Here is a 23,543-nt window from a genome sequence, read left to right on the forward strand (position 1 = left end):
AACAAATTTATTGGATAATTTAAATTTCTTTAACAAATAAAAAACTGAAAAGTGGGGCGTGCAATATTATTCGGCCCCCTTGCTTTAATACTTTGTAGCGCCACCTTTTGCTCCAATTACAGCTGCAAGTCACTACTGCAAGGTATGTTTCTATTAGTTTTGCACATGGAGAGACTGACATTCTTGCCCATTCTTCCTTGCAAAACAGCTCGAGCTCAGTGAGGTTGGATGGAGAGTGTTTGTGAACAGCAGTCTTCAGCTCTTTCCACAGATTCTCCATTGGATTCAGGTCTGGACTTTGACTTGGCCATTCTAACACCTGGATACGTTTATTTTTGAACCATTCCATTGTAGATTTGGCTTTATGTTTTGGATCATTGTCCTGTTGGAAGATAAATCTCCGTCCCAGTCTCAGGTCTTGTGCAAATACCAACAGGTTTTCTTCCAGAATGTTCCTGTATTTGGCTGCATCCATTTTCCCGTCAATTTTAACCATCTTCCCTGTCCCTGCTGAAGAAAAGCAGGCCCAAACCATGATGCTGCCACCACCATGTTTGACAGTGGGGATGGTGTGTTCAGGGTGATGAGCTGTGTTGCTTTTACGCCAAACATATCGTTTTGCATTGTGGCCAAAAAGTTCAATTTTGGTTTCATCTGACCAGAGCACCTTCTTCCACATGTTTGGTGTGTCTCCCAGGTGGCTTGTGGCAAACTTTAAACAAGACTTTTTATGGAAATGGCTTTCTTCTTGCCACTCTTCCATAAAGGCCAGATTTGTGCAGTGTACGACTGATTGTTGTCCTATGGACAGACTCTCCCACCTCAGCTGTAGATCTCTGCAGTTCATCCAGAGTGATCAAGGGCCTCTTGGCTGCATCTCTGATCAGTTTTCTCCTTGTTTGAGAAGAAAGTTTGGAAGGACGGCCGGGTCTTGATAGATTTGCAGTGGTCTGATGCTCCTTCCATTTCAATATGATGGCTTGCACAGTGCTCCTTGAGATGTTTAAAGCTTGGGAAATCTTTTTGTATCCAAATCCGGCTTTAAACTTCTCCACAACAGTATCTCGGACCTGCCTGGTGTGTTCCTTGGTTTTCATAAATCTCTCTGCACTTTAAACAGAACCCTGAGACTATCACAGAGCAGGTGAATTTATACGGAGACTTGATTACACAACGGTGGATTCTATTTATCATCATCGGTCATTTAGGACAACATTGGATCATTCAGAGATCCTCACTGAACTTCTGGAGTGAGTTTTCTGCACTGAAAGTAAAGGGGCCGAATAATATTGCACGCCCCACTTTTCAGTTTTTTATTTGTTAAAAAAGTTTAAATTATCCAATAAATGTTGTTCCACTTCACGATTGTGTCCCACTTGTTGTTGATTCTTGACAAAAAAAATTAAATTTCATATCTTTATGTTTAAAGCCTGAAATGTAGCGAAAGGTTGCAAGATTCAAGGGGGCTGAATACTTTTGCAAGGCACTGTATAAACAGTCAAACAATAAATAAGAGAAACGATACTATTCCCTGATTGATTATATTAAGTGTGTTAGAATGATGCAAACAGTTACTACCTTTTTGTCGTAGGCACGGTATCTCCTTCACAAGCTATGATGCTGGGAGCCATTATCAGAAGTCTTGTATGTTGGGAATACCACACACAAATGAACATAACGCCCAATGGATCCGCACTCAAAAACTACGGCGTCAGTGAAGGGAGAAAACGCACTCATTGGCTTGATCTCTAATTAGTTTAAAACTCACCATTGACACCTTGTGTTGTATTTAAATCACTACCTTACATAGGTAAAGAATGACACTGTGTAAGTACAGCAGCGTACCCATGCAACGTCAACAACAATGGTGAGCTACTAGTTAATTTTTTGGTTTAAGATTTTACAAATTTTCTTAAAACAGAAACATTAAGAGTGGCTTTAATATCAAATTATTATAACTCGTACTAACATTTATCCTTTAAGAAATACATGTCTTTCTATCCGTGGTAGCCTTTAAGGCACCTCAGGGGCAGATTTGCAACAGTCGCTTAGCAACAGGCCACATTTGCATACAGACCAAACGTTTTTATAAAAGTGCTTTTTCGTAATGGACGAATCAGATAAAACCCAGCAACAGTAAAGGCCAAGACATACCGGGTGTAAAAGTCATCTCTGTAGTACTCGTAGTCAAACTCGTAGCTGCTAAGAGAGAAAGATTTACATTCAGGAAATGTATTTATAAATTTATGGTCAAAAAGATCTCACAGACTCACAATTGTCATCCAAAAATTGAATAAATATATCAAGTTATTTCAATAATAAGTAGTCATTTAGAGCAAGCAGGTGATTTAAAAAAAACAAATGAAGCATTGTACCGGTTACAACCGCACAGAAGTAGAACGATGAAAATGCTTACCCGTAGACGGCCGAGAGAGGCCTCTTGGAGACGGCTTTTGGTCGGTACGGTTTGGGCTCGCCGGCCATGTTGATGTCTGAAAAGACAGAATCACCGGTTACCGGTTTCAAGGTTTACCGTTATTATTTTCCGTCACAAAGTAGTACGGTATTAGCCAACGAGAGACGGAGCGGGAGCGCTCACCCCTCCCCCTCCGGTTGTTGCCATGTCCGTCAGTGACGCTAATCTATGCTATAGACTAGAGTTGACACAATGGCTGAAGGTGGTGAGCTTTTTCCGTTGTAAAAAAACCCAACAAAATCGCTTGTATGTGAGTATTTTAGCTACCAAAAGAAGCAGACGGCCGCAGATTAGAGGAGGAAGGCCAGCCCACGTGCAATACTTGTTTGCCGAGGGTGGCTGCAAAGGGGGGGGGGGGGGGGGCACCTCAAACTGATTCCACATTTACTTAACCATCATCCGTCACTTCATACAGAACTGAAGGTAAATAAATGCTGTCATTTACGTTTCCCCCCAGCTATAAGAGTTCTCTCCAGTGTGTCTAGCGATGGTAAAACAAATACTAACTATATATATAAATACTGAGTACGTAACTAGCTTGTTAACGAGGCAGATAATGTGGCTAGTTAGCATGCTAAGACGGCTAACCGGGTTCCTCTCTACCATTAGTCAACTTTTCTAAAGTTTTCCGTGCTAGGGTACTCGCCAACAGTCCCGGATTGTGCGGGACAACCCGCAATACAGTATAGGAAATTCTGATTAGTACCACCGCTACCAACGCCGACAGAACAAAAAGCTCGAGATCAGCCAACAGTTCTGGAAACTTTTCAAAAACAGAACAACTATGCACCTTCATCCAAACATGCAAAAGACCTCAACAATGTTGTGGTGTACTTCATGGCAAAAGACATGATGCCCTTTCAAACAGTAGAGAAGGCCGGATTTTTAAACTGACGTTCATTGGAAAAGTTATTTATATTTTTAACCTATACATCTCAAAATACCACATTTTAGAGCTAAAAATTGCAATACTGTCATACCGTTAAACTGCCATATTTTTGATGACGGTTATCATACCGTCAAAATCTCATTGCGGCACATGCCTCCTCATAACGTACCAAAAAAAAAAAAAATCATCGGATGCCGTTGACTGTGCGGAACGTTCCTTTATTCACCCCTGCTACTCTAATAGCGTACCACACGAATGCTATTTTTAGACCGTGACGTTGCCATCGTAACACGCAAGTGGGACATTATAGACACGTCCTAAGACACAGTGTTATTTCTGTTTGTTTTCTCTGCTAATCATTCAAAAATGAACATGCCGATCAAACACTACTGCTATGGAACTTGTATAAACGACTCTATAGACATACGACATTTGAAGGATGTTTTTTCGTCATACGTTTCCCGAAACCAAAAACTCGGAGGAAAAAATGTGAACAATGGATCAACTTGCATGGACATCCAAAAGACCAGTTTAACGCCAGCAAGGTGAAGCCATTCACATTTCATATGCAGTAAACATTTTGTTGGGGGCCATGGTCCTACAGAGGACGAAGAGGTAGGCCATTTTGATATTTTGACTTATTTTTTAGCGTGGCGTTTCGCTGTGCTGCTTCTGTCTGACAATGAATGACCTGAAAAAAATTAAAATGGAATCTGACTCCCACTCTTGTAAAAAAATATCAGTAAAGGGGAAGTGTAAATAAATGATAAAATTAAGATTTGTTATCAATGAAAAAAAAGTGTTCGTTGGCTGTCACTGAGTAGCATTTGCACTTGGTACACAAAAATAGCTATGTAAATTGCCCCCCAAGAAAGGTCAGAGATGTAAGACAACCATTGGATATAATATATACGAAAGACGGGGCATATGGTGGTGAAGGATAGATTGTTGAAACAGGAAAATGTCATTGGCATAAGGCAATGCACACAAGAAAAATCAATGTCATGTGTGTCAATAAAAAAGCTAACTCTGGATCAGGTCGGCTCTTTAACTAAACATTTGTATGTTCTTCCACATCTTTACCAATGAATTTTGCACCAAGGACATCATTTTAGAACAGAATTAGTAGGCTTAGCTCAGTAAACATCTCGTCCGTACACTATTTACATGCATTTAGCATTAGCCACAAACGCAATTTTGAACCCCCTAGCAACAGTTGCTAACGTCATGAATATTAATGAGCAAAAGTGACCTGTTGCTTGCAGTACGCTATTGGATTGGATGCCTATTGTCGTCCACGGCAACCACTTAGTTAAAAAAAGGAACGAACTGGGAGGAAAGGGTTCAACCGGACCAAACACCGTTGGGAATTAAGGCTTTTTAAAATTTGATGATCATACATTCCAGTCCACATGGATTGGACATCTAACGCCATCAATGGCAGCCCATGTTGATTAATGAAATATCATAAAGCTGATCTGACAGACTGTGGGCTCAAAGTAAAAATGGTTCATTTTTCAAAGCAACTCTGGTTGGTCTTATTCCCCCCAATGACCACAAGTTGATTTATTAGAGGGAGAGCGACGGAACGGAAGGCAACCGGCGCATCTGCATTTCAAAGGTGTAGTTTGAGGCGCACACAAAACATCAAACGCTCGCCGCCCTCAAGATTTTGTTGGGTCGTGTTGAGAGGTAACAAAGATGTCATCACCGCTTTGAAATATTTCACGGGCTTTCACAAAGAGAGACGTGGAAAAAGACAAGTCCGGGAAACGGTTAGGGTTTTATTTGTCGATTTTTCTGTCGCCATGTGATTCCTGAAGAAGGACGGGCTCATCATCCGGGTGCCACTTCAGCGCAGCTAAGCGCCAAAGCGCATCAACGATCCACGCAAAAACCAAACCTTTCGCTTTAGGATCAAACCTTGTCGGAAAGTTAACAAGTCTGCAAAGGCACAAATATTTGTCCTGTAAAGGAAGCTGACCCTTTAGCCAGACTGCCGGACGCAGCTCCAACGACCCGAGCCGGCGTGACCCCGACATCCCGACAACCTTAGTCTAAACCATGGGTGTCCAAACCTGTCCTCAAGGGCCGCTGTGGGTCCTGGTTTTTGTTCCTAGCAATCGAGCACAGACAAGTTTGTGCTAAAACAAGCAGCACCTGACTGCAATCAACTGATTACACTTGTGAGACACCATATTGGTGAAAAGATGCCATCTTGTTTTGTAGGAATGAAGTCCAGCACCCACTGCGGCCCTATGTGGAATAATTTGGACACCGCTGGTCTAAACCCTTTGTACAGACTCCATTTAGAAAGCTGGAAAAAGGCTTCGAAGCACAAATTGAAGATTTATTCAGGTCGACAGCGATTAAACTGCAAGGCGAAACAGAAACAGACTCAGGCGGGGAGGCAAGGTCACCCTATCACACGTCACCAAAAGGTTCCCGAGAAAAATGACAACGTTTAGTTAAACATTCAGTCTTTTGAAAGCTCTCGATGGGTGGGCCGTGGGCAGGAAGAAGGGTGTGTTTGGGCGTTTTTCAAGATTATTGCCTGTTTGTGGATTGGATAGGAGGATTCGGGAGTTACTGTTGTCAGGGCAACGAGTGTTGTGGATTTTGCCACCTCAGCGTCAAAGGGGCTCTTGGAGTCTTATCAGTCATGTTATATGTTAGTAATATGTTATATCAGTCATGTACATATATAGAGTTGGATATAGGGCGTTCTCTGGTGTTCCTTGTGTTGGAACAGGACGTCCCGCCATTTGTTCTGGAATGTCCGGGAGAGAACTGATTGTGGGAGTTGGTGGTGCAGACATGGGCTTGTCAGCGTCAATCTTGCTCAGTCAGTTGCATTACGCACATGTTGGGCTTCCGTGATAAGAAGGTGTCATGTATCTCCTATGCCCTATATTCTGCTTGTTTTCCTTAAACTATGGTATAAGTGCTATTTATTTTATATTGGGTGTGTTCGAGTAATACAAACAGTCAAACAGTAAATACGAGAAACGGTACTATTCCCTGATTGGGTATATTAAGTGTGTTAGAGTAATACAGTCGATGGGTAAATATGAGAAAAGGTACTCTCTCCTTTACCTATTATGCTAATATTTTTTATAGCTAGCATAGCATAGCAACAATGATGGGACACGCGGAAAAGTATTCATATTCACAAAAAGGAATCTCCAAAAAAAAAAAAAAAAAAGATTAAACACAAAGAATTTCAAAATGCTGCACAGTGGCAAAGTGGTTAGCACGTCTGCCTCGCAGCTCTGAGATTGTTGCTTCAATCCCAGCTCTGGTGTGGAGTTTGCATGTTCTCTCCGGATACTCCAGCTACCTCCCACGTCCCAAAAAACATGCATGGTCAGCTGATTGAACACTCCAAATTATCCGCGGGTGTGATTGGTTGTCTCTGTGTATCCTGCCTCCTGTCCGTTCTTAACCTGGCATAGGCTCCAGCACCCCCGTGACCCTTGTGACGATAAGCGGTTCAGAAGACGAATGATTTTCAAAATTAAAGTTAAATACAAGTGAAGTATGCGAAAGCAATGAATGATTCTTTTGCTAACCAGAAGTGGGAATTTGTGTACCACTTTGAAAATGAAAGTCATATTAAAAAAAAGTTTATTATAGAAATACAGTATAATTAAAAAAAAGTAAATTCTAGGCCTATACATAAAAAAATGATCTGATTTTTATTGAAGTACCTAGTGTTGCAACGATGAATCAATTAACTCGGATAATTCGATTAGAAAAAAAAGATTCTGATTAAATTTTGCAGCTTCGAGCATTCGTTTAATTAAAGTGATGTAGTCATGGTTTGTTTTGAAAGTGTTTGCATTTAGTTTTATTGATTTGGGTGGATACACTGCCCTCTAGTGGCAACAGTGAATATGACGTAACTCATTTCACATGGCTGAATCCAGCTGCTCCCTGCTTAGACCAACATAAGCTATGTTATTTGTTTTGTTTTTTTAATGCATTCGTAATGTAGTTTATAAGTACATTTAGCCATTTTTTTGTGGGAATATGTGTTTGAACCCTTTGTGAAGAGCATTTTTTTGGGGGGGGGGAAAGTTAGCGGATTATGTAAGTTAGCCAATTGTTCTTTTGTTGTACTTAATCATTAATTCTTTTTTTATACCGTTTGAAGCTGAGCTCAGGTATGTTTATTTATTTTTTTGTTCCTTATCCAATTACCCGAACAAACTAATTCATCGATAAATCGACGACTAAAATAGTCGCTAGCTGCAGCCCAAGAAGTACCATGTTTAAACGTTACCATTTGTAAAATGTTTTAAAAAATATATTTTTCAAAAAGGATACATTTTAATTTTCTTTTTTTCAGGAAAATTTACATTTTCCCCATTAGTCTTGTTAAAAAGACGTTAAAACTTTGATATAAATGTCGATAATCCAAAATGGATTGGACGTCTATCGCCGTCAATGGCGCTAATAGTTAATGACACTGTTTAAATCATTACAATTATACATGAATGAATGATATAGACATTTATTTTTTGAACGAGATGTATATTAGTTAATTTAAAAAAAAATCCTGAAAAATGACTCTCAGGTGATCTTCCGCAAATTGCATTCATTATAAAGCCGAAGCCAAAAAGCAACTCACAGCGATGGTTGCGACGCTTGCCCTTGTACATGGTCATGTCGGCTTTCCTCGTCCAATGACGGCTGGCTTTAACGTACGGAAGGTCGACAGGAAGACCGGAGACAAATTGAATCGAATTGTTTGGGCACCGGAGAAGTGGAGCCACATTTTTTTCTCCCTCCTTTGGAGCGTACCAAGTGTGGAAATGGGAAGGGTGCTCTTTTCTAGATGAATGCGAATTGTTGGACAAAAGTGGATTATGAGCCAAATCGAATTATTCACCAACATGTATGGAATTATCTTAATGCATCAAAAGCAGTTTTTAAAAAAAAAAAACCCTTGTTGACTATAACAAATATATATGAAGTATTAAGAATATATTAAAATATAATCTCTCAGTAGTGGTGGCTGGATTTAAAATGAAAGCGCGTCCTCTGCTGTCCATTTTGGGGTAACGCAAACTGCAAACCAAAATGGAATCAAGCCAGTAAAAATAGGTTGCATTAATCTTTATGATTATTGAAATGTTTGTCTTGTGACTTTGGATATATGAAATCCTTTTGTGCCATTCACGATGATAGACGTTCAATCTTAAATGAGTTTATCATTAGAAGACGTCCAATCTAATAAAATCATTATTTTTATATAATACATGACTTCCAAACTGGTCATTTGTGACATCTAATGATATCCTTAAATAGCTTTGCTTGTATAGTACAGTCTTCTCACAACAAATATATTTGTGCCACAGCATGTAAGAACGATGATTACTGGTCTCCAGATAATGGAAAAGAAAGCAGCGTGACGACCGAGCGTTGAAAAATTCAATACAGCGACAATCATGTCCGTTGGGTGTCATGGACGAATCACATGAAATGGAATTCAAACATGAGGAGAGGGGGAGTCATTTTGTTTCATTCTAGACCAGTATTGAATGAGGACAGTGATCGACACTCGAGCCGTTCTGACTGTGAAGGAATGGCAGCAATCATTCCCTGACATTAACACACAAAAAAAAACAACAACAACAACAACAAATTAGGGCTGGGCAATGGTTGTGATGAATCGCATTCTGTACAATAATGAATTCAATAGTAGTCATTAGCACATTTTCATTTTAAATGTTCTGCCATGTTAATAACACAATATATATTAAATCATTAGCTGGTACTGACTGACGAACTGACGATGGATATCCAATCTTTTTGAAATGGGAGGGCAGCTGAGCCTTCCAGGTCGAATGGATCGGACGTCTACTCGTGACAATCTAGCAATCATTCAAGAGGCGACAATGAGTTAATGCGCAGTGAAGGGAATAGTACCTTTTCTCGTATGGACCGTCTTACTATTTGTATTATGGTAAATGGTGTTATATAGCGCTTTTCCACCTTTCAAGGCGCTCAAAGCGCTTTACACTATCTCACCATCCACCTACTGGTGACGCAGCACCAGGAGCAACGTGGGGTTCAGTGTCTTGCTCAAGGACACTTAGACGAGTTCATTGAACCCACAACCTCTGGGTTGGGGGGACAACTACTCTACCACTGAGCCACGCCACTCTAACACACTTAACGGTAATATAATCAATCAGGGAATAGTATCTTTTCTTGGATTTACTGTTTGACTGTTAGTATTACTCTAACACACCCAATACAAAATAAATAGCATTTATATCATAGTTTAAAGAAGACAAGCAGAATATAGGGCATGAGCGATACATGACGCCTTTTTATCACGGAAGCCCAACGTGTGCGTCATGAGCAAGATTGATGCTGACAAGCCCACGTCTGCACCACCAACTCCTGCAATCAGTTCTCCCGGACATTCCAGAACAAATGGCGGGACATCCTGTTCCAATACAAGGAACACCGGAGAACGCACAATATCCAACTGCTAACACAACTGACAAGAGAGCCCCTTTGATGCTGAGGTGGTAAAATCCACAAAACTTGTTGTCCTGTAACTCCCGAATCCTTCTGTCCAATCCACAAACAGACAATAATCCAAAACAACGCCCAAGCACACCCTTCTTCTGCCCACAGCCCGCCCCACGACAGCCTTCAAAAAGACTCAATGTTTAACTAATTGTTGTCATTTTTCTCGGGAACCTTTTGTTGACTTGTTATATGGTGACCTTGGAGCGAGTCTGCCTCCTCGCCTGAGTCCGTTTCTGTTTTGCCTTGCCATTTGATTGCTGTCGACCTGAATAAATTGTCAAGTTGTTCTTCGAAGCCTTCTTTCAGCTTTCAAAATGGAGTCAGTACAATGGGTTAAGACTAAGGTGAATGCACGGAGTTTGGCCTTTTGGCCGGGTCATCGGAGTCTTGCCGGCCCGGGTCATCGGAGTCTTGCCGGCCCGGGTCGTTGGAGCTGCGCCAGCGCGGGTCCGGCGGTTCGGCTTGCGTGATTCCAGCAATCTGGCAAAAAGGTCAGACTCCTTCAGCAGTTAAAATAATTAACTTTGTTTGTGTTAATTAATGTGACGGCCTCTTTTTATATGTATATCTTAAAAATTATTTGCAGATTTACGAAATTTATATACACAGTATTTCCATCTTTTGATTGTCAGTGTTAATCTAAGTTTTGTAATCACTCCCAACATCCACTAGATGGCGCCCAATGATCACAGAGGGCCATTGCCTTCAGACGGAATACTGCACGAGAATAAAATATTATTTTCCACTTGCATCTGTCTGCGGCCTACAAGACGTGGGGCGAGTGGTGCGACTGGAGTGAAGGCAGGGACATACGCCACGCATCCGTTGTGACCCTCAACCAACCACGCCCTCACACCTTGCAAGCCGCTGACGCCCCCCACCAAGACTCTCCTTCCGCGTCCCCTTCTTTCAATGACCCTAACCCTAGCCCTGACCAGAAGGCACCAAAAAAGAAGGCAGCGTGGAAGGTGAGTACTGAGCTGCCGCTTTTATTCTATTCTGTGTAATTCTATTGTCGTCCACAAGATGGCGACAGAGACAAACGAAAGAAGATTGAAACAGTATTCCTGCTCAGCCTTCTGCTGTTCGCTTTTGCCTAACAAGAAAATCCCAATTATTTTCTCTCAAACCGATTTTCTGATATCGGTTACGATTTCTTGGCAAAATATAAATAATGACAAATCAAGTATTCGAATGCCTTCTAATTCAAACTTGTTTTTTTTTTTCTTTATTAGAAAAAGTACCGGTGAATTTAACTCTGTTCATACACAAAGCGCAATCCCTTGGGATTAAGAGCATTTTATTTATACCACAGACTCCAGCTCTGTTCTTAATTAAAGCAATAATGAACACAAATATGCTACCCTAATGCCAGTGAAGGTAGCAAACAGAATGATGAGCACCTCATCTTTACGCTAAACACATTAATGGGCCAATGAAAAATAAAAATGCATATAGACAAGATAGGTACGAGCTTCATTGTCATACTTGCCTTCGATTTTATACAGGATATGAGCCTTTTTACATTGACGCAGATAGACGTCCGATCCATTTGAAGTGGGAGGGATGGCAGCGAATGAACACATCCTCCCACTCTGGGATTGGACGTCTAACTAGCGATAGTTTCCTTTCAATTGACGGCAGAAGCATGAAAGTCGCCACTACCAACATGGCCTCACAGCGGCCATGTTAGTTGGGGCGACATTCCCATCCAAGTCAAATGCCACGACATTAAAATAAAGTCGTAACTCGCTTTTTTCCCCAACGGATTTTTCAAAGCATCAGCTATTTAGTCAGTGGTTGCCATTGACGGCAGTCAACGTCCAATCCATTTCAAGTGGGAAGGGCTGGCGGCGAATGTTCTTTTTCAAAGATTTCCTCGTCATCGGTCTGACGTTGGCCCAGTTTTGAGCGACACCAAACGCGAAGGTTCCGGCCCAGCGAGCGGCCAACGCTGTGCCCTAATCAAATCAACGCCGCTCAAACTAGGTCAAGTGAGAGGTCCCGAAAGGCCGAAGTGTTCACTTTTCCAGCGGTCGTCAGGAAAAAGGCCACCGGAGGCGAGGCGACGCCGGCGACCTTTACCGGACGGTCCGATTCGGCCGCCCGAGAGCGGAACGCGGCCCACGGCATGCGTCTCTTATTCGGTGCGCTCATCTTCATTCGGATTCCAAATTCAGCCAAAGTCGGCGAGGTTGTTATAAAGCTATAACCGTCGCATCTGAAATGAACAGCGGCAGGAAGTACAAATACTTTTACTTGAGAACACTGAAGGAGTACAAATTAGGGCTGTCAAATGATTAAAATTTTTAATCGAGTTAATCACAGCTTAAAAATTAATTAATCGTAATTAATCACAATTCAAACCATCTATAAAATATGCCATGTTTTTCAGTAAACTATTGTTGGAATGGAAAGATAGGACTCAAGATGGATATACACATTCGACATACTGTACATAAGTACTGTATTTGTTTATTATAACAATAAATCAACAAGATGGCATTAACATTCTGTTAAAGCGGTCCATGGATAGAAAGACTTGTAGTTCTTAAAAGATAAATGTTAGTACAAGTTATAGAAAATTTATATTAAAACCCCTCTTAATGTTTTCGTTTGAATAAAATTGATAAAATTTTCAATCAAAAAATAAACTAGTAGCTGACCATTGTTGATGTCAATAATTACACAATGCTCAGAGTGCTTAAACCCATATAATCAGTTGCACCCAAGCCCCAGCAGAGGGTGAAAAAACACCCAAAAAACACAAGTAACAAGTGCACATCACACTTTGCTGTCATTTTAATCTGTTTGAGCGGGGCATGTGCGTTAATTGCGTCAAATATTTTAACGTGATTAATTTAAAAAATTAATTACCGCACGTTAACGCGATAATTTTGACAGCCCTAGTACAAATAGTTGATTATTAGTATTTGTTCATTCGCTCTTTCCTCCTTCCCTCCCAGCCTGAACGGATTGGACGTCTCTCATCCGTCAGCTGCACTGAAACAGGATCATTCAAAGCCAGACGTTCCAATTGAAATTGAATGTGATGTGTTAACTGCCATTGACAGGGATGGACGTCCAAACCATTTTGAAGTGGACAGGGTTGGCTGTAAATTCAGGACATCGGAAACCAAACCCCCCCCTCCTGCCCTTGCCCACTTCTACTGGCAGTCAGAATCTCTCCCCGGCGCACTGGTGGACCCGGCCAAATTGAGACGGATGACGGCGTGCGCTGTGGCTAATTCTCTGATTAGGAAGCCACGCCGAGCAGTGAATCAGCTTCCCGCGTACGTGTGCACGTGCATATGCTAGTAAGAACCGCCCGAGTTCACGTATTCTCTCACCGACTGCTTCGGCTGGTAATTTTTGCCGCTGCCGCGAGGGGATTTGTCATTCAACCTGCTCATATACAATAACAACCTCACAATGCTGCCAGCCACATCTATCACCGCCAATAGCAGTGAATTACAAATGCACAATGATACTTCGGAAATTTTACAAGAAACATTTTTTGTTTCTTGTTGACAGTTTTTGGTCAGTACATCATCAAAAGTTAAATCTCAAGTGAACTCATTGACTGTGAAGGGAATAGTATCTTTTCTCATATTTACTGTTTGACTGGTTGCATTACTCTAACACACCCAATATAAAATAAATAGCACTTATACCATAGTTTAAGGAAAACAAGCCGAATATAGGGCATAAGAGATACATGACGCCTTTTTATCACGGAAGCCCAACGTGTGCGTCATGCAACTGACTGAGCAAGATTGACGCTGACATCTACAAGCCCATGTCTGCACCACCAGCTCCCGCAATTAGTTCTCCTAGACAGTCCAGAACAAATGGCGGGACACCCTGTCCCAACACAAGGAACACCGGAAAACGCCCGATATCCAACTGATAACACGACTCCAAGAGCTCATTTGACTCAAAATCCACAACCTTCATTGCCCTGACAGCAACAGTAACTCCCGAATCCTCCTGTCCAATCCACAAACAGACAATAATCCTAAACAACGCCCAAGCACACCCTTCTGCCCACAGTCCGCCCAGCGAGAGCCTTCCAAAAGATAATGTTTAACTAATTGTTGTCATTTTTCTCGGGAACCTTTTGTTGACTTGTGATATGGTGACCTTGGAATGAGTCTGCCTCCTCGCCTGAGTGTTTTTTTGTTTCGCCTTGCCATTTGATCGCTGTCGACCTGAATAAATGGTGAACTTGTGCTTCGAAGTCTTTTTCCAGCTTTCAAAATCCTACAATCAGTTCGCCTACACAGTCCGGAACAAATGGCGGGACGTCCTGTCCCAACACAAGGAACACCGGAGAAGGCCCGATATCCAACTGATAACACGACTGATAAGCCCCTTTGACACTGAGGTGGCAAAATCCACAACCCCTCGTTGCACTGACAACAGTAACTCATCCTGTCCAATCCACAAACAGACAATAATTCTGAACAACGCCCAAGCACACCGTTCTGCCAACAGCCCGCCCAGCGAGAGCCTTCAAAAAGACTCAATGTTTAACTAATTGTTGTCATTTTTCTCCGGAACCTTTTGTTGACCTGTGATAAGGTGACCCTGAATCCACGCCTGGGTCTGTCACTATTTTGCCTTGCTGTTTGATCGCTGTCGACCTGAATAAATTGTCAACTTGTGTTACAAAGCCTTGTTCCAGCTTTCAAAATGAAGTCAGTACAAGGGGTTAAGACTAAGGTGAACGCGCGGAGTTTGGCCTTTTGGCCGGGTCATCGGAGTCTTGCCAGCGCGGGTCCGGCGATCTGGCTAAAAGGTCAGATTCCTTCAATTGCTATTGACGCCAATTGATGTCTGGTCCATTAGAAGTGGGAGGACTTTAACAAATTTAATGTACATCAAAAAGCATTGGGGGAAACACAGAAGTACATGAAAATATTTAAAAATGAATATTCGTTTGTTGCCACCCTCCCACTTCAACTGAATTGGAAGTCTACTAGTGATAAACTCATTTGGATTGGACGTCTGTCATCGTCAATGGCATTGAACAAGTTAGTTTTTCTTCATTAATGGCGATAGAGGGCACTCCCATTCAAAATATCACCATTCCGTACTGTTTGAAATGGTGACATATCGTGATACTTTGTAGTTCTGCAACGATGCATCGATTAACTCGAGTAATTCGATTAAGAACAAGCTTCCAATCAAATTTTGCTGCTTCCAGGATTCGTTTAGTTAGAGTGACATTGTAATGGTTTGTTTTGATAGTGTTGCACTTAGTATTATTGATTTAGATTGTACTGCAAATTGTATCGTATCGTGAGGTTCCCACCCCTAATGCCAAGCAGGTGTTTATTTTGCAAAGGAGTCGCTCGGGCAAAGTGCAATATTAATGGGCCCCCGAGAAGGCTAATGCGTGATGGATGAGCAATCCTGCCGCCTCCAAATGGCAGCGGGCATAAATAAAAAGCTGATTTGGATGCAAAATCCACCCTAAGAGGATTACAAAGGCGCCGATCAATCGACGCGGCCGGCGTAGCGAGCGCTAACGGCTACGCCCGCCGTGCGGACAACTCTAAATGGCGTCGACATTCCCGTCGCCTGTCATATCATCAGCTCCTTTATCAAAATGGCTGCGGATTATCTATCTTTCAGATTTTCGCTAGATCGTTGAGTCGCCATCTTGTGGTCGACGGTGGAATTACACACAAAATAAAAGGGAAGGGAAAAAACGGGATGTATTATTTTTTCTTTAAACCTGTCCTGTTCATCTGTATGACACAGAGAAGTCAACGCAGCCCATTCCTCCTCCCGCGGCCCAGCAAAGGGGGCCATCGTCACCTCCCAGGGATCCAGGGCTGTCCCCTGGGCCAACCGCGCTCCCATCAACTGGCCTTCAGAGATGGGAAGAGGGGACGCACCACCTACCCCCAGTAGTAGGTGCGTGAGTATGTAGGTGCAAGGGTAAAAGATATTTACAGTGCAAAGTGAGGAGTGCGTGAATTAAGAGGCAGGCTTCCGCAGGCATAGACCCATCCGCCAGAACCACCGGCTGCATGGCGGGGGAAGCACCAGGGCCCCGATCAACTCCTGCCTCAGACCACCCCAGCGCCCCCGCCTACCCCTCCCCCTGCCGCCCGAGCACCCATCCCGCTCAGGCGCCACACTGAGCGCAGGAGACCAGGGGATATCCACCCCACCGGCAGGGGACAACAAGCCCCACCCCAGGCCCCAGGAGGCCCCGCCAACGATCCCGTCGACAGAAGGGCAGCGGTAGCTGCCGCCGTCCCGGAGAGGCAGACAGGGCTGAAGACAGACCCCCCACCCCACACCAGGGAGCACCTCCCCGGTACGAGGAGACGCGGCTCCGGCCGGGTCGACGCGGGATCGAACTTTGGCCACCACATACATCACAGCCACAGCTGGATTTTTGAGGGATTTTATGGGTGAAACACGGTAATATAACAAGGGTCGCGATGCAGAAATTGCAGACATCAAAGATTTGTCGAGATTTTCTTTTTCATATATTCACCCTTTTAAACTTTTTTTTCACTTTTATCTTGGTTTGGATTGATTATTTATCATCTAAAATATCGAGGGATATGCGACATTTAACAAAAAAAAAAAAAATACAATTAAGCGATAGTTATGAGGTAGATATCCGTGACTTATTTACAGACACTATTTTTTTCATTGTGAAGTAATTTCTTTAAAACTTTAAAATATGCGAGTGAATAATTGTTTTAAAGTTGTTTTTAAAAAAAACAACTAAATATTAGACATCAATTAATGATTCTAAGCTAAAAACTATAGACATTTCAAATAATAAATATAATTAATTACCTTCTTTTTATGGCTAGGTTGAAACAAAAGCGGTTGCACGACGTCTGTAAACCAGGGTTTCCAGGGTAAAACGGACAAATCAAAAATAGTTTGGTGGCTAAATGTGCCATGAATCTGTTATGGCAGCATATAGACATATTTGTCTATCAAACACAACAGTTCTTTTGGCTTAAAATACAGCAGTTTATTTTAAAGATGGGTGCAAGGGCAGAAAAAATGCTTTTTCAGCCTTGTCAGTGTTTTCCGCCATACACATATATATATATTTTTCCCTCTCATGGTATATATGCTTTTTTTTTCCCATTTTAAATGACTTTTCATCTTTATTCCTGTAAATTTTGGAGTGGCGTTTTTCATTTGATCCCCTCCCCCCAGATATTGTAAGTCTGATGAGTTCTTTAACCTAGGAGGCCAAACAATTTTGCTGTTAAAAAGTTTCATAAACAGCATCCCGCTTAGCTTCTGCATTCGCATTCGGTACAGGTTTCTAGCAAAAAGTCAGAGTGATCAAAAATTCATATTATTGGCAGAAATGAAATTGGCTGGGAGGCGAGTAGCCCGCAGGTGAAACGCCAAACGAGGGGGACGACGGCCATGTTGTGTGTTACTCTTACGCAACAGCTTGAGAAAACTAGGGGGAAAAACGAGTTTGATTGTCCTTCCCCAAGAGCGGCGGCTGCCAACGGCGCACATCTGCTGCCTCCAGAGGCCAAAAACGCGCCGGCGCCTCTGTGTCACGTCAGGACGCCGTTGCTCAAACTCTCCCGCTCCAACGCGGCAGATGAAGAAGAAAAAAAAATGGGGACAGGGACTAAGAATGACACGCTCCCGAGCTGTCAGGGCCACTACATCAAATCATCTTGCTTAAACCCCTGCAGAAAAGCCCCACTATGGATTTTAAACGCTTGCAATCTGCCATACGCGGACGCCACGTCAGTCGTCGGAGGGTGTCGGGAGGTGGAATATGGCGTCCTGACCAAAAAATAAATAAAAATAAAAAAATGGAGCATGAACTCACTTGCTGCCATTGACGGCCATAGATGTCCAATTCATTTGGAGTTTTTTTACATTTAAAAAAAAAAAAAAAAAGTCATTTGCATTTGGGCTTTTTAAAGCAAAAAAAATAACATTTCTTTTGGGGGAAAAAATAAATTTATAAATAAAACTGTCCTTTTTATTTTTGAAATGTTCCCCCAAATTTTTAAGCATTTTACTATGTTAACTTTTTTATTAGGGCTGTCAAAATCATTGCGTTAACGGGCGGTAATTAATTTTACAAATTATTCACGTTAAAATATTTGACGCAATTAATGCACATGCCCCGCTCAAACAGATTAAAATGACAGCACAGTGCAATATCCACTTGTTACTTGTGTTTTTTGGAGTTTTGTCCCCCTCTGCTGGCGCTTGGGTGCGACTGATTTTATGGGATTAAGCACCCATGAGCATTGTGTAATTATTGATATCAACAATGGCGGGCTACTAGTTTATTTTTTGATTGAAAATTTTACTAATTTTATTAAAATGAAAACATTAAGAGGAGTTTTAATATAAAATTTCCATAACTTGTACTAACATTTATCTTTTAAGAACTACAAGTCTTTCTATCCATGGACCGCTTTAACAGAATGTTAATGCCATCTTGTTGATTTATTGTTATAATAAACAAATACAGTACTTATGTACCGTATGTTGAATGTATATATCTGTCTTGTGTCTTATCTTTCCATTCCAACAATAATTTACGGAAAAATATGGCATATTTTATAGATGGTTTGAATTGCGATTAATTATGTTTAATTAATTTTAAAGCTGTAATTAACTCAATTAAAAAATGTAATCGTTTGACAGCCCTACTTTTTATATTTTTATTTTAAATCTGAGAATGTTTTTTTTTTTTTGACCATTGGTATTTTTTTTATAACTATTTTGATGTACTTATCTATTTCTTCCATTTATAAATCTGACCTTTAAGCCAGATTGCCGGAATCACGCCAGCCAAACCGCTGGACTGGCGCAGACCATACGACCCGGGCCGGCAAGATCCCGACAACCAGGCCAAAAGGCCAAACTCCGCGCGTTCACCTTAGCCTTAACCCTTTGTACTCGGTTTTGAAAGCTGGACATCTAATGGTCAGTAAGCATAACTGCAGTGCTAAGATGTGACCAGCCCTTGTAAAAAGGCAGAAGGCTTCTACATTCACTTTGAAGGCTACACACATATAGGCCCAAAACCGATCATGAAAAACCGATGTAGATATTATCTGATATCATTTGTAAATGCTTTTATCCACCGATTTTATTGGCTAGTTGATAATATTGGACAACTCTAATGGATTAACTTTTCCTAAAAAAAAGTTTTTTTTTTTTTAAGCATCAGGTTTACATAATTTTTCATGCCTCGAACATGAAGCAATCTGACCTTTTAGCCAGATTGCTGGAATCACGCCAGCTGTATCGCCGGACCTGCGCTGGCGTAGAGCCAACAACCCGGGCCGGCCAAATCCCGAAAACCCGGCCAAAAGGCCAAACTCCACGCGTTCACCATAGTCTTAACCCTTTGTACTGACTCCATTTTGAGAGCTGGAAAAAGGCTTTGAAACACACGTTGACAATTTAGTCAACAGCAATCATACAGCACAGAGGGACTCAGGCGAGGATCCAAGGTCACCATATCACAAGTCTACAAAAGGTTTCCGAGGAAAAACTGTCCGGGAGAACTGATTGCGAGAGTTGGTGCTGCGGACGTGGGCTTGTCAGTGTCAATCTTGCTCAGTCAGTGGCATGACGCACACGTTGGGCTTCCGTGATAAGAAGGCGTCATGTATCTCTTATGCCCTATATTCTGCTTGTTTTCCTTAAACTATGGTATAAGTGCTATTTATTTTATATTGGGTGTGTTACAGTAATACAAACAGTCGCTTGGTAAATACAAGAAAAGATACTATTCCCTGATTGATTATATTCAGTGTGTTAGCATAATGCAAACAGACATTGCCTACGAGAAAAGGTACTCCTTCAATATGCATGAGCTACCTTTGTTAAATGTAAATCCGGGCATCAAAGGGTTAAAAAAAAAAACTAGCCTCATATTTATACAAATTCTATTTGAGCATTTTGTACTGTTCATGCAGTGAAATACACGGCTCTGCAGAGCTCCATTACAATAATTGATCGGCTGGCGCTGGGCAAAGGCTGAACACGCAACTTGGAGGTTTTCTGCTCAGTTTTTAGCTAGCGCCGACCTCACAAAGTATAAAACGCACCCAACGACGGTGGGTGGCGACCTCACTGCTGGACAAACGTGCCCTTAAGCGCAGGATGACATCTTGCGGAAAGTCTTCCTGGAAAGAGCGGGCAGAGAAAGTTTACTTCTCTAAGGCTGACTGACTGGCCGTTTGACCAATTACCGTCAGTTTCTGAGTACTTTTTTCCCCCTTCTTCATTTCAACCCTGTGGCTTATTCATAGATTTTTGGGGGGACGTGGGGCAAATGTAGATACTGTAACAGCATCCTTATGGAGGTAAATTTGTGTCTTTATTATTCAATCCAAAAAAAAAAAAAAAAAAAAAAGTCGCTTCAATCAAAATATATATCTATTTTCAATTTTAAAAAATGTGTTTGAATGCAAAAATAAATTTAGAACTCAAAAAATGCATTTGAAAACTATTTTTCTTTGAGTGTTTTCTGATTAAAGTCATTTTTCTTTTGTTGATTGAAACAACATTTTTGATTGAAGTAATGTTGTTTTGCGTTCGGGCCACATTTTGGCTAGGATATTTGTGTCTTTATTATTCAATCAAAAAATAAGTTGGTTCAATCAAAATATATGTTTTCAATTAAAAAAAGTCACTTCAATTAAAAAAAATGTGTTTGAATGCAAAAAAGATGCATTCGAAAACTTTTTTTTTTAATTGAAATTTTTTTTGATTGAAACAACTTTTTTGATTGAAGTAATGTTTGCGTTTGGGCCACATTTTGGCTAGGACATTTGTGTCCTTATTATTCAATCAAAAAATAAGTTGCTTCAATCAAAATATATATTTTCAATTTAAAAAATGTGTTTGGAAAAAGAAATTTTGAACTTAAAAAAATGCATTTAAAAACAATTTTTAAAAAAATTCAGTTTTGTTTTCGATTGAAGTTTTTTTTTTTTTTTTTTTATTGAAACAACTTTTTGGATTGAAGCAATGCTGTCTTGCGTTTGGGCCACATTTTGGAGACTCTTTATTATTCGATCAAAGAATAAGTTGCTTCAATCAAAATATATATTTTCAATAAAAAAAGTAACTTAAAATAAAAAAAAAAAGGTCAAAGAATAAGTTGCTTCAATCAAAATATATATTTTCAATAAAAAAGTAACGTCCAATTAAAAAAAAAATTGGTTTGAATGCAAAAATAAATTAAGAACTAAAAAAATGCACTTGAAAACTTTTTCTTTCATTTTTTTTTTTTTTTTTTTTGATTTAAACAACTTTTTGGATTTGTGTTTGGGCGACAAAAAAGGCACTTCAATCAAAAAAAATGCGTGTTTGAATGCGAAAATAAATTTAGAGCTAAAAAAAGCGTTTGAAAACTATTTTTCTTTGAATTTTGTGGGGATTGCAGTCGTTTTTTTTTTTTTTGATTGAAACAACTTTTTTGATTGAAGTAAGTTTTGCGTTTGGGCCACATTTTGGCTAATACATTTGTGTCTTTACAATTGAATCAAAATATTATTCGCTGCAAACAAAAAAATATTTTCAAAAGAAAAATCACTTCAAAAAAAGAACATTTCAATCATCGAAAAAAGTTTTTGAATGCGAAAAAATATTTGAGAATCAAAAATTTGCATTTGAAAACAATTTTTCTTTGAAATTGTTTTTGCGGATTGAAGTCAAGTTTTTTTTTTGATTGAAACAACTTTTTTGATTGAAGTAAATTTTGCGTCTGGGCCACATTTTGGCTAAGACCTTTGTGTCTTTACAATTAAATAAAAAAATAATTTGCTGCAAACAAAAAAATATTTTCAAAAGAAAAATCACTTCAAAAAAAGAAAAATTTCAATCATAGAAAAAAGGTTTTGAATGCAAAAAAATACTTGAGACTCAAAAATTTGCATTTGAAAACTATTTTTCTTTTAAATGTTTTTGAGGGGATTAAAGTCAAGTTTTTTTTATTGAAAACTTTTTGATTTAAGTAAGTTTTGCGTTTGGGCCAACTTTTGGCTAAGACATTTGTCTTTACTACTGAATCAAAAAATAATTTGCTGCAAATAAAAAAAAAAAAAAATTTTCAAAAGAAAAATCACTTCAAAAAAAGAAAAAATTCAATCATCGAAAAAAGTTTTTTGAATGCGAAAAAATATTTGTGACTCAAAGATTTGCATTTGAACACTTGAAAATGCTTTCTTTGATGGAAGCAATTCTTTTTGTGTTTTGGGCATATTATAGGTAGGACATTTGTGTCTAAATCATTCACTCCCAAAAAAAGTTGCTTCAATCAAAAAAAAAAAAAAATTTCAATCAAAGAAAAAAAAACATTTGAAAAATAAAATTGCCCTCCCCTATTTTTTTTTTGGGGAATAGTTTTATTTGAAATGATTATTTCTTTTATTTGTGTGTCACTTTTTTGAAGTGCAAAAAGTTTTGAACTACCTTTTTTTTTTTTGATAGGACAATTTTGACACAAATGCTCACCTCGCACTATTGGTCAGATATTTTTGAGTGACAAGTGACTACACCAATGCTGTAAAGCTATAAAAGCATGATAAGGCAAGAAGACACAAATCTACGTCCTTACATCCTTGTTGGGGAGGAGGGAGGAAAAAAAAATCTCCCCCAATTCCAACAGACTTCATGACTTGACGCATCCCGATACTTTTGGCGAAAAGCGTCTCCCTTTGTAACCTGACAGCCGCGTCGCCCTTAATTGACAATTAAGCACGGTGTGCCGCCGGTGATCCCGAGCTGCCGCTTTTCCAATTAACGCGGCGAAGACAAACGAGCCTCGGGAGCGTTCGGTCTCGAAGAGTTGACCTCCGCCACGGTTCTCCGCCTCCTCTCCCAAAACGTTTCATTAAAGCGGTATTATCTCCCACGACGGCTATCTTGACGGTCACATCTGCATGTTGTTGTGGATTAATTAGGATTCATAAACGGATTGAGTTCCACTTGTGATACTACCTGTGATACTTGGCCATTTTGTATTGTAAAAATATTTCAACAAACAATGAACATGACTTTGGAGCACCAAATAAAGACGGCCTTGCGGAGTGTTACTTTTGACCACATGGGGAATACCACCGGGTGTCCAGTGCTGGAACTAATGCCCTTACATTGGTGACATTACAAAACGAAACTCATTTTTGCTGCAACTTCTAATGTAACACGCTTTCTCACTCTGTAACGACCCCATAGCTACTGTACAAGCGTTAGCTGTGTTACTCACATCTACATACCTGTCAAGTTGTACGGTTTCGGCTTAATTTGTACTTAATTTTTAATACGGCTGTCAAACGATTAAAATTTGTAATCGAGTTAATCAAAGCCTAAAAAAATAATTAATAGTAATTAATTGCAATTCAAACCATCTATAAAATATCCCATATTTTTCTGTAAATTATTGTTGGAATAGAAAGATAAGACACAAGACGGATATATACATTCAACATACTGTACATAAGTACTGTATTTGTTTATTATAACAATAAATCAACAAGATGGCATTAACATTCTGTTAAAGCGATCCATGGATAGAAAGACTTGTAGTTCTTAAAGGATAAATTTTAGCACAAGTTATAGAAATGTTATATTAAAACC

The 23,543-nt window shown here is 40.2% G+C and overlaps 1 protein-coding gene across 4 annotated transcripts in view; it reads right to left on the reverse strand.

Moving 5' to 3' along the window:
- Positions 1 to 23,543, reverse strand: part of LOC130908498 (RNA-binding Raly-like protein) — an 83,368-nt gene that overhangs the window by 13,881 nt on the left and 45,944 nt on the right. For 2 of the 4 annotated variants that reach the window (XM_057823960.1, XM_057823959.1), the window contains exons 3-4: positions 2,417 to 2,492; positions 2,155 to 2,202 (exon numbers count right to left, since the gene is read on the reverse strand). In XM_057823960.1, the coding sequence (XP_057679943.1) occupies positions 2,155 to 2,202; positions 2,417 to 2,492 (124 nt within the window). Of the gene's footprint in view, positions 1 to 2,154; positions 2,203 to 2,416; positions 2,493 to 7,998; positions 8,305 to 23,543 lie in introns of those variants that run through there. The other 2 variants (XM_057823963.1, XM_057823962.1) reach the window with 2 other exon arrangements.

Source organism: Corythoichthys intestinalis, chromosome 20 (assembly GCF_030265065.1).
Source record: "Corythoichthys intestinalis isolate RoL2023-P3 chromosome 20, ASM3026506v1, whole genome shotgun sequence".
Taxonomy (NCBI): domain Eukaryota; kingdom Metazoa; phylum Chordata; class Actinopteri; order Syngnathiformes; family Syngnathidae; genus Corythoichthys; species Corythoichthys intestinalis.